We start from the raw sequence: 12,095 nt of genomic DNA, 5'->3' as shown, positions 1-12,095 counted from the left end.
CAGGGCGAGTGTACATTGTTTGTAGTGTGAATGCAGATTTGCTGATTTCATAGGATTTGATCCGATTATAGTGTAAATATGCCTATTGAATCGCTTGGTGACCTTCAGCAAATCATATTTATTTATATATTTTTTCATACAAAGTTTTTTTTCCACTTTTAAGGAAACTATTACCTCTTCAAACATTGGGCCGAGTTTTTTTTTTTTTTGTAGAAGCATATGATATTATCTTTGTGACTGCATGTGGCACCTTTTTAACACTGGGTATTCATACAGAATGTTCATACTAACCTCTACAATCTGCCTGTCTTTTTAATGCGCACCTCTTATATTCTTTATCTACCCCTACCCAATTTTTACTCTTGCTACATAACATATATTGCAGAATGGAGTACTCTATACAGGATATGTAAGTATTTTGTATTCAAATTGAATTAAGCTTTTTATTATTATTTTGCTAAATTACTTTTTATCTGAAAATGTATGATTTCAGTTGTTAGTTGGGAGAGTGTAAATTTATACACATGCTTGTTTGTCCTGTGGAAGTAGACATTCACTGAAATTTGGTTAGTTTTTATGTCTGTCTTATAGTTTCAACTCCATATTTAACATTCAGGCAATGTGTATTTACTAGACATATTAACTAGTTTGAGACCCATCATAATTTCCAGAAGTTTTCCAGATTGGTGTGTGAGTGAACATAACCAAAAAGTTGCTGTGTAAAGCATTCAATGTGTTAAAACGTTCTTACTTAATACCTACTGTAGATCCTAATGTAAACAGGCTTGAAAGATGCCTTGCCTTACCAAATCTTTGATTAGTTTTCTAATGGTTGCATTTAGGTGGATGAACTGTGAAATGGGAGAGCTCCACCTGACCCCAGTAAATAATTGCCTTTAACTGTATTTATTAAAGGCAGACACTTAGCTTCCAGTGCCTGTTAAATATAATATATTAATCTATAAAGTCTAACACCCTGGAGATTATATCAGTTGATGCAGAAAAAGCATTTGATATGGTTGAATAGAATTATCTTTTCACCATATTGGAGAAATTTGGGTTTGGCCCGAACATTTGTGCATGGATCAAACTACTGTATACCATTCCAGTATCTTCATTTCTATTAACAACATTAATTCAGACTATTTTAAACAATAACGTGGTACCAAACAAGGATGTCCCTTGTCAACACTGCTTTTTGCAATCGCCAGTGAGCCACTGGCAGCTCACTGTCAAAATGCTAATGAGATAAAGGGGATTAGCAGAGAAGGATTTGAGCAGAAAATCTCTCTACAGTGGAACCTCAGTTCACGAACGTCTCGGAACACGTACATATCGGTTTACGACCAAAAAGTTTGCCAAACTTTTGCATCTGTTCACGATCACAGACTCAGTATACGAACAAGCCAGTTTCCCTTTCAGTTTGTGTGCGCCGATGATTTCCGCATGTGTTCAGTCTCTCCCTGTGCAGCCAGAGAGAGACACACACACACACACAGATGCACGCGAGAGAGACAGATGCGCGCGTGAGAGAGAGAGAGAGAGACGGACACACACACAGATGCCCATGCAGAGAGACACAACTGGCTGCATAAGGCTTGTTTTTAAAGAGACAGATCCGAGCATTGTTTTAACCTCGTTGTATTTAATTAAGACTTTTTTCTATTGGATTTTAACCTCCACTTCACTTTTGTTTACAGTGATCTGTTCTTAGCGTGCATTGTTGGTGGTTTATTAAATTATGGATTTTTCAGATGTTAATTTTTTCCCCTGTGCTTAAAACTCGTTAAAATAAAAAAGTGTGTTCAGCAGTTCATAGCGCTACAGCGTGAACTCTTGCAGTGTTCGTTTTCTCTGTTGTTCAAGGTTTTCTCAGTGTTTTTACATTTAGTTTACTATTACGCTGTGCATTCTATGATATCATTAACTATATTTGTGCTTAAAAATCTTAAAAAAAAATATTTACATACAGTTTGTAAGGTCTGGAACGGATTAATTGTATTTACATACAATCCTATGTCTGGTCTCAGAAATAATTTGAATAAAATTGTGCTCTTTCCAGTGAATTCTCAAGCAAACAAATTATTAGGTTGGACACCTTCCCTTTTATCTTCGCAGATCAGTTTAAATACCTACAGGTAAACATCACAAGTAAACATAAAACTCTTTATCAACAAAATGTTGCTGTCTGCATTGAAAAAATTAAGCAAGACTTGCATAGATGGTCTGCCCTCCATCTCACTTTAGCTGGAAGAATTATCATTGTAAAGATGAATATCCTTCCTAAGCTTCTATAAATCATTCTTTAAGAAATTAGATTTAACCATAGCTTCATTTTGTTTGGAATTCAAAGCATCCACATATCCAAAGGGTGACCTAAGGCAGAAGGTGGCATGGCTCTACCTAACTTTCAGTTTTATTACTGGGCGGTGACTATCCAAGCAATAAAAACCTGGACATTGACACAAATAAATGAACAGACACAGGTCTGGTCTGCAATAGAAATCCTGCAGTAGTTCTTTATATTCCTTGCTTCGTACCCCAATAAGTACAAGTCATCGCCAATATACTAACAAGCCAATTGTGCTTCACTTGCTCTGAATATGGAACCAATGTAGGTAGTATTTTTATATAGAGAAGCTTTTATCTGTGGCACATTTGCACTCAAACCACCTTTTTCCACCCTGTCAAAGTTATGTAGTTTTTAATGTCTGGAAAGCATTCAGGATTAAATCACTTAGAGATCTGAACATAGACAACGTCTTCGCATCCTATGAACAATTACACTCCAAATTTAACTTTCCAGCAACACATTTCTTTTTACTACCTTCAAATTAGAAGCTTTGTTAAATAAAACCTGCCCAATTTCTCTCCCCTCCCACCTACCTCTATTCTGGAAAAAGTTAGATCAGTTTGATCAGTCTTGAGGACTTGGACAGCATTTCCGTAATATATAAAAACATTTTAAAGTTCCTCCCTTTGAAAGATCCCAGAGTACAGTGGGAAAAGGATCTCTCACTCAGCATTTCAGAAAAGGAGTGGAAGGTAGCAATGCACAGAATTCACTTGATCTCCATATGCATAAAGCATACAATTATTCAACTTAAAATTTTATATATCGAGCACATCTGTCTCGTTTAAATTTGTCCAAAATGTTTCCAGGGCAAGATCCAACCTGTGAACGTTGCAGTCAAGTTCCAGCCTCATTGGGTCACATGTTTTAAGCCTGCACCAAATTAACATCATTTTTGACCAAAATCTTTAAATGCCTCTCAGACAGCCTTGGTGTCACAATTTCTCCAAATCCATTAACGTCTGTTTTCGGTGTACTTCCAGATGAGCTTAAAGTGAAGAAGTACAAAAAAAAAAAAAAGTTAATTGCCTTTACTACACTATTGGCACGTAGACTTATCGTGTTCAACTGGAAGAATGCTAACTCACCTCTTTTTAAGTTAGTGGGTAACTATTTGTATAGATATAGATATATATATATATAGATATATATATAGATATAGAGAGAGAGAGGGAGGGGGAGGGTAAAATCAAATTCTCACTTAGAGAAACTTTACAAAACTTGCCAGGATCTAATCTAACATTTTAGAATAAGCATTTAAATTGAGGAAAGTGGATTATCTCCCCTGTTTTATATATTTTATTTATTTTGATTCATTTATTTATTTACATTTTTACTATTATTTAAGTTTTACTCTGCTGGCCAGTTCTCTTTCTTATGGGTGGGGGTTGATTTGCTTCTAACTTAGTTTTGTTAAACTTGACTTGCTTGTATGAAATGTTATTTGATTTTGAATAAAATGTTTTAAAACAAAAAATTCCTAAGCTCATATACTTACTGGTAGATACATCTGAGCACCTCCTTCATAGATATATGCTGTCAGTGAATAAGTGAGCGCACTCTTTTGGCTATGAAGCAGACCTGGAAGGAGTAGGGTAGTGATCTTGTTTTGTAAAAAAAAAAAACTTGTAGTGTGGCATTCTTTGACTTTAAAAATGTAGTGGCCAACATCATCTTATCCTTCATGTTTTATATTTGAATCTGCTGTTTTTCAATTTCAAATTGGTAGCAAAACATATGTTTAATACTGCACTGCAAGTTAAGTACCTTGTATAAAATAATAATTGTCAAGATCTCTGCTCATTTGTGACACTATGGCAGGGCCTTAAAAGTGCTATGCATAAACAAATACCTTTAAACATTAAAGCATTATGGCAGTGATGTAAGGAGGAGTGGTTCAAATTTACTCCAGTATAATGGAAGAGTTACTGCTGCTAAAAGTGTTATGTAAAAATGTATAACTCTTTGGTTTTATTTGCTTTTGCATAGTTAGACTCTGCATGGAACTTATTCTGATTGAAAAGATAAAGACAAAGTAAAATCTGTTAACGTGAGGATTGCACAGCAGCAGATTTTGCCATTGTTTGCGTTTGTCACTAATGGACAAAAAACTATCCAAGACTAGCTGTGTCATGTTGAAATTTTCAGATAAATGCCTTAACTTCAAAGCAATACAACATTTAAGTATACCCTTACATCATATTTGATGTCATTAGTCAATTCCTGCTTATGAAGACTTACTGTAAATATTTTATTACCACAAATATTTTTTCTACTCTTTTTTTGGTAAATTGTTTACATAAAATAACTAAAAGTAATCCTTTGAGAGCTAGCCACAGACTGTGTCACATGAACCAACATGCACTAGTTTGCCAGGCTAATACTAATTATAACCAGCTAAAAAGTTAAAAAAAACAGTTATGTCCACTCATGGCGAAGCTCGGACTACATTGAGATGAGGACTTGACAGCTATAATGATGACTGTACTTGCCAGTTTCCAGTACCTTACCTCTTAAGGTATTATAGAGGTTGTTTAGAATCATTATGCTTTATATACATTTACAATTAATAGCTTTTCTTTTCCTTGTGTTTCACAAAGTTTGTAGTAAACAAAGTATGAGGCAGTAATGGCATATAAAATAAGGTGGATTTTGCATAATTATAATAGTATGTTTTTTTTGTTTCAGCCACCAGCAGCCCCTATGGCATTTCCAATGACATCACCACAAGTGCCTGTCTATGGAATGGTAAGTTGATTGGAAAAGAAAAAAAAAAAAAAGATTGTTGGCAGACATTACTTGTTGTTCTTGGATATTGTCCTCTGTGCCCCATCTAGTCTGATGCCCTTGATACAGGATGTTTCCCCATTGCAACTTGAAGGTAAAAGGAAAAAAAAAAAACTGAGCACGAAGGGTTTTAAATATGAGGACTTACAGTCATTCGTTAGCATGTGAAGGAATGGGGGTTACTGTAGTTCCTTATTCTCCGGCTGTCTCCTTACAAATAAAGACGCAAGCGCCAGTCCAGATGCCATTTTAAACATGGCGCTTTGATCAGGCACTTGTGCCGTGCTTAGGAATCTGGGAAAAGACAGCCCTGGGGGGGAAAGGTTTTTTTTTTTTTTAAAGTCATTGAGTTTTGGTTTAAGGGTTTTTTTTTGTTTTTTTTTAGTTTATTTCTGAGATCACAGATGTAGAAATGGGTTATTGGTTTGTTGTTGTTGTTTCTTTTTAGCAGGGTAAAGTTAGTTTGGTTGTGAAGCCTTCAGGTAATTTCCCCCCGAAACAGAATACGGTTAGTGTCATCCTACAGCAGTGGGCTCCCAGAAAGAAATGATAGCGGCTTTATAAGGTGTGGGAGACATTGGCTGCTAGTGGGGTTGTTTAACTCATTGAGGATTACAGAGGTGTGCATGGGCTGCTTGTGGGGAGAATAACAGTCTCTTTATTAGCCAGTTCAGGCTCCTGATTTTTTGGGAGTTGCACTGCTTCAGAGCCTAATATTTTTAGTTAATGGTCAGGCAGGTTTTTTTACCTAGAAAGTGTAAGTTGCCTTGAAGATAAGGCCATATTTTGAGTATTTTGTTGTTTTTTTTTTTTTTTTCTCTCTCATTTTTTTTTTGACAAGGTGTGTGTTGCTGAAGTTTCAGTTATTTTATTTTTTGTTGTTTTCCTTTGTAAGATGGATGTTTGTGAGTATGGACACTTGATATATTCCTGCCCCAGAACCTTACTTGCCAAAGGATTGATAAAATAAACCACTATTGTACTTTTTTCTCCCTGCTGTAATTCTTTTGTTTTGACTCTGCTGGCGTCAACTCCCGGTCCTGGTCGGTCACAAACTACTAGCAGGTTACGTACTCCCGTAGGTAGCTTGTGACACAGGACCCGTTTCCTAGAAACCTTTGGAATTCCTCTGGTTTAGGTATTATGTCCATTTTTTCCATCCTTTTAAGTTACTATCACACGATGGTGGACAAGTGATGAGCAGTGCCTGGTTGTCTCCACACACTAAGGAGAGGCAAGACACATGACAGCCCGCATGGAGTTTGACACCTGAAGGACTCTGAGATGGTGAGAAATAAGATTCTCTGGTCTGATGAGACCAAGATAGAACTTTTTGGCCTTAATTCTAAGCGGTATGTGTGGAGACAACCAGGCACTGCTCATCACTTGTCCAATACAGTCCCCACTGTGAAGCATGGCGGTGGTAGCAGGTTGCAATCGAGGGAAAGATGAATGCGGCCAAGTACAGGGATATCCTGGACAAAAACCTTCTCCAGAGTGCTAAGGACCTCAGACTGGGCCGAAGGTTTACCTTTCAACAAGACAATGACCCTAAGCACACAGCTAAAATAACAAAGGAGTGGCTTCACAACAACTCTGTGACTATTCTTGAATGGCCCAGCCAGAGCCCTGACTTAAACCCAATTGAGCATCTCTGGAGAGACCTAAAAATGGATGTCCACCAATGTTTACCATCCAACCTGACAGAACTGGAGAGGATCTGCAAGGAGGAATGGCAGAGGATCCTCAAATCCAGGTGTGAAAAACTGGTTGCATCTTTCCCAAGACTCATGGCTGTATTAGCTCAAAAGGGTGCTTCTACTAAATACTGAGCAAAGGGTCTGAATACTTAGGACCATGTGATATTTCAGTTTTTCTTTTTTAATAAATCTGCAACAATTTCAAAATTTTTTTTTTTGTCTGTCAATATGGGGTGCTGTGTGTACATTAATGAGGAAAAAAATTAATTTAAATGATTTTAGCAAATAGCTGCAATATAACAAAGAGTGAAAAATTGAAGGGGGTCTGAATACTTTCCGTACCCACTGTATAATAGGTTCATTTGGCTGATGGTCTTTACAAATGAAGCACAAGTATGTATATCAAATGCTCAGGACAAATATCCGTCTGTCCTTTTAACCATTCTTAAGATCTTATGTGTAATGCCACAAACATAGTTGCAAATTAAGTAATTACAAATTTTGGAGCCAAATATCAGGGTCTCAAGATTGAACAGGGTAAGTTACCATTGAAAGAGTGGGTGTTTGTTACGAGTCTTCTATTTAATTCTGTACATGGCGATTATTGACCTTTTGTTTTGTGTTTTTTGGCTTATAATTACAGGAAAATACAGTGTTAAGTGCAGGCAAGATAAAATTTAACATCTCTCAGTAATGATTAGAACAATTCTATATATGCCATAAGTCTTATACTGGCTTGATGTCATTTAATATTGGAAGAACAGAATACATTGTTTACTTGAGGGAATATAAAATTTCAGGTAAACACTGTTAGTTGTACATATTTTACAATTCAGGTTATCACACAAAGTTTACAAGGGCTGTTTTATGCATTAATGTTATCGGTGATATTCAGCCAGACTCTGTTCCTTTTCTTAGCAGCTGCTGCAGCTATATTGCTCATCTTCTGGAGGATATGCAGATAATCTTAAAGCATTGATACCAGCTCATCTTTTTCTCTATGTTTATCAGACTTGTTCATGTTTAACCATCAGTTCATTGCCCGACTTATAAGGGCTTGTAAATTTTGCTTTGGAACATGCATTAATCCTGATCAACCAACAATATCTGAGATTGTGTGAGCCAATTGAAATCCGGTATTCTAGGACCACTTAATCCCTGGCGGTGAAATCACGATATAGCAAGTCAGAGTGTGTTTTTAGAGCTTTCTTGCTGGAACTGACCCGAGTTTGCAAATCTGCTGTATTAAATTTTTTATTTTTTAAATAACACCTTGCGATGGTGTTTGCTGATGTTGGTTTTAATACTTAAATATCATTTTCTTTTCATTGAAAATGTTTGATTCTTTAGACACTGTTATATGTTGTGTTTTTATTTTTGAAAATCAGGTCCCTCCACAAATGGGAGCTGTTCCAATGATGGCCCCCCAGCCAATGATGTTCAACCAGCAGGTCTTAAGGCCCACAAACCCTTTTGCTCCTGTCCCTGGTGCTCAGGTAACAGCTACCTACTATCTATTATAATGTCTACCTCGGTGCTTCTGTTTAACCAGGTATATTTGGTCACTTGAGTTTTATATTTTAAACTGGTATGAAATAAGATAAATACTACACTCCTTGATATGAAGTTTTCCAGCTTCTGCCATTCATGGCCTTTTCTATAACAACATTGCAACATTGTTTAGTTTACAATTGCTGATGCAATGAAGTCCGTGAGCCTTCATGTTCCATACTCCTACCTAAATATACATATACACACATGTATATATGTATGTACTTAATGTATGTATGTATGTATATACAGTATGTATGTGTATATATATTATATTTTATATTATATAATATATATATATATACACAGATATAATATATAATGTAATATAAAATATAATATATATATATATATATATATATATATATATATATATATACACACTCTCACCTAAAGGATTATTAGGAACACCTGTTCAATTTCTCATTAATGCAATTATCTAATCAACCAATCACATGGCAGTTGCTACAATGCATTTAGGGGTGTGGTCCTGGTCAAGACAATCTCCTGAACTCCAAACTGAATGTCCGAATGGGAAAGAAAGGTGATTTAAGCGATTTTGAGCATGGCATGGTTGTTGGTGCCAGACGGGCCGGTCTGAGTATTTCACTGTCTGCTCAGTTACTGGGATTTTCACGCACAACCATTTCTAGGGTTTACAAAGAATGGTGTGAAAAGGGAAAAACATCCAGTATGCGGCAGTCCTTTGGGCAAAAATGCCTTGTTGATGCTAGAGGTCAGAGGAGAATGTGCCGACTGATTCAAGCTGATGAAGAGCAACTTTGACTGAAATAACCACTCGTTACAACCGAGGTATGCAGAAAAGCATTTGTGAAGCCACAACACGCACAACCTTGAGGCGGATGGGCTACAACAGCAGAAGACCCCACCGGGTACCACTCATCTCCACTACAGATAGGAAAAAGAGGCTACAATTTGCACGAGCTCACCAAAATTGGACAGTTGAAGACTGGAAAAATGTTGCCTGGTCTGAGGAGTCTCGATTTCTGTTGAGACATTCAAATGGTAGAGTCAGAATTTGGCGTAAACAGAATGAGAACATGGATCTATCATGCCTTGTTACCACTGTGCAGGCTGATGGTGGTGGTGTAATGGTGTGGGGGATGTTTTCTTGGCACACTTTAGGCCCCTTCGTGCCAACTGGGCATAGTTTAAATGCCATGGGCTACCTGAGCATTGTTTCTAACCATGTCCATCCCTTCATGACCACCATGTACCCATCCTCTGATGGCTACTTCCAGCAGGATTATGCACTATGTCACAAAGTTCGAATCATTTCAAATTGGTTTCTTGAACATGACAATGAGTTCACTGTATTAAAATGGCCCCCACAGTCACCAGATCTCAGCCCAATAGAGCATCTTTGGGATGTGGTGGAACGGGAGCTTCGTGCCCTGGATGTGCATCCCACAAATCTCTATCAACTGCAAGATGCTATCCTATCAATATGGGCCAACATTTCTAAAGAATGCTTTCAGCACCTTGTTGAATCAATGCCACGTAGAATTAAGGCAGTTCTGAAGGCGAAAGGGGGTCAAACACCATATTAGTATGGTGTCCCTAATAATAATCCTTTAGGTGAGTGTATGTGTTTATATTGTATGAACATGTCATGATATTAAGTCCCTGGCCTATTCTCTAATTATACTGAAAAAAATTCCTACACTTCAAAATGTCACGGAGATGGTTTAATTTCAAAGCACTAAAACTCTTTAGTAGTGTTTAATGTGACATCTGTATGTTAGAAAAAAATCATAGAATTCGGGGGCAGTAATGTTTCCAAAGTTATTCATTCCCAGTGCTGTGGAAAGTCCATGTTTTCGTAAGTGAAAAGCAATGGTGTTATAATTGTTTTGGTTCAGTGAAGTGGCAATTCTAACATTTGTTGGATTAAAACCCCACAGTTTAAGCCATTATTGAGGGACAGCCATGAAAACATGGCTCAATTGTTAGAGGCAAAAATAGCTGTAAATGTGTTCTGAAGTAAATAACATGCATCCCCTATTTGCATTCTTGACCTTAGCTACCAACAATTCTCAGTATAAACATTGGCCTCTACAGATTAGTTCATTCATAGCCAATAACATATCTTAATACTTTTCACTCTGGATTGCGACCACACCACAGCACTGATAAATGACATTCATTTGGGTATTGACTAATATAAAATCTCTGTTTTTGTACTATTGGATCTTGGTGTCGAGTACAAGATATTACTAGGCCAACTGGAAAACTGGGTGGGACTGACTAATATGATAGTAAATTGGTTTGAATCATACTTATAGGGACTTTGTTACGCCAATTTGTGATTTTGAATCTGAGCCATCAAAAAAATCTCATTGGGAGTTCCATAAGGGTCCATTGTTAAACTGCTTCTGTTTTGCATTATTATGCTCCTCCTTGCTCAGATTATGGAAAAATACAATATTTCTTACCATAACTAGGCAGATAATAATAATATCACAGTGTTATCAAGTGACTATAGTCCCTTACAGCCATTCAATGTCAATATTCAATATGAATGTGTCATACTTTCCTCCAGCTGAATGTATATAAAACTGAAATATTTATCTTTGGCCTATAAAAAGAGAGGGTGAAAGTCCATGCACATCTTCAGTCAATGATTCTACAGTCAACTCAGAGACTCGGAATGTTCCACTTACTACTTCTGTTAAAGCTCCTGAAGCGCTCTCTCGTTCATTTCTTTGGTCAAGTTTCTGGCTCCAATGTAGATGAGTGTCAGTCTTTTGGATGACCTGTTTGATATCGAGTGGCTGGTGATAAAGTATTTGTTTGTTTGAATTTAACCTGTTACTAGCTTTTTCATTCCTCCCATGCCTAACACATTTGTCACACCCCTCTTGCATGACTGCACTGTAATTTTTGTTTAATTTGGTGCATAAACTGTATGTTGGAAGGGTCTAATTGTGGTGCTTTATATGTTTTTCCAAATGCATTTTTTTCAATTTACAAAAATCTTTTATAATTGCTGTAGTTTGTTTTTAATTTACAATAAATGTTTAATCACATAAACTTTTGAACCTCTGTGAAGTGGTGCCCAGTCTGGGGTTTATTCCCACCTTGCAAATAAAGCTGTGGCCCCTGACAACCTGAATTGGTCAAAGTTTCGAAGTTTTTCACAGCTCAGAATACCTGGTATAAACTGGTTTAACTGTTCCAAAATTGAAAATTGCAAACTTTTCTGCATAGAGATGTCTGCCCAAGTCTCTCTTACAAATAGCTACTGAGCATAAGTAATATCCATAAAAATAAAGTACTTTTATTACAAAGCAGAATCTGTAGGTGTGTCTATAGATTTGTAAACCTTACTGAAAGCGAGTACATGTTTGGAAATATTTGATTTCCTATATGTTAATAATATGTGTCATAAAGGTACAGTATATTTAGGGCTTACCTGAGGACATCACTGTACAGTAATCCCTCCTCGATCGTGGGGGTTGCGTTCCTGAACCCCCCGCGATAGGTGAAAATCCGCGAAGTAGAAACCATATGTTTGTATGGTTATTTTTATATATTTTAAGCCCTTATAAACTCTCCCACATTGTTAACATTATTAGAGCCCTCTAGACATGAAATAACACCCTTTAGTCAAAAGTTTAAACTGTGCTCCATGACAAGACAGAGATGACAGTTCTTTCTCACAATTAAAAGAATGCAAACAT

General features: G+C 36.8%; 1 protein-coding gene across 4 annotated transcripts in view; it reads left to right on the top strand.

Moving 5' to 3' along the window:
- Positions 1 to 12,095, top strand: part of si:ch211-200p22.4 (phosphatidylinositol-binding clathrin assembly protein) — a 112,528-nt gene that overhangs the window by 97,572 nt on the left and 2,861 nt on the right. For 3 of the 4 annotated variants that reach the window (XM_039766247.1, XM_039766248.1, XM_039766250.1), the window contains 3 exons: positions 386 to 409; positions 5,042 to 5,101; positions 8,229 to 8,336. In XM_039766247.1, coding sequence (XP_039622181.1) covers positions 386 to 409; positions 5,042 to 5,101; positions 8,229 to 8,336 — 192 coding nt within the window. The remainder of the gene's footprint in view (positions 1 to 385; positions 410 to 5,041; positions 5,102 to 8,228; positions 8,337 to 12,095) is intronic. The other variant, XM_039766249.1, reaches the window with a different exon arrangement.

This window comes from Polypterus senegalus, chromosome 10, assembly GCF_016835505.1.
Source record: "Polypterus senegalus isolate Bchr_013 chromosome 10, ASM1683550v1, whole genome shotgun sequence".
Classification (NCBI taxonomy): domain Eukaryota; kingdom Metazoa; phylum Chordata; class Cladistia; order Polypteriformes; family Polypteridae; genus Polypterus; species Polypterus senegalus.
This window is presented reverse-complemented; position numbering and strand designations above follow the sequence as displayed.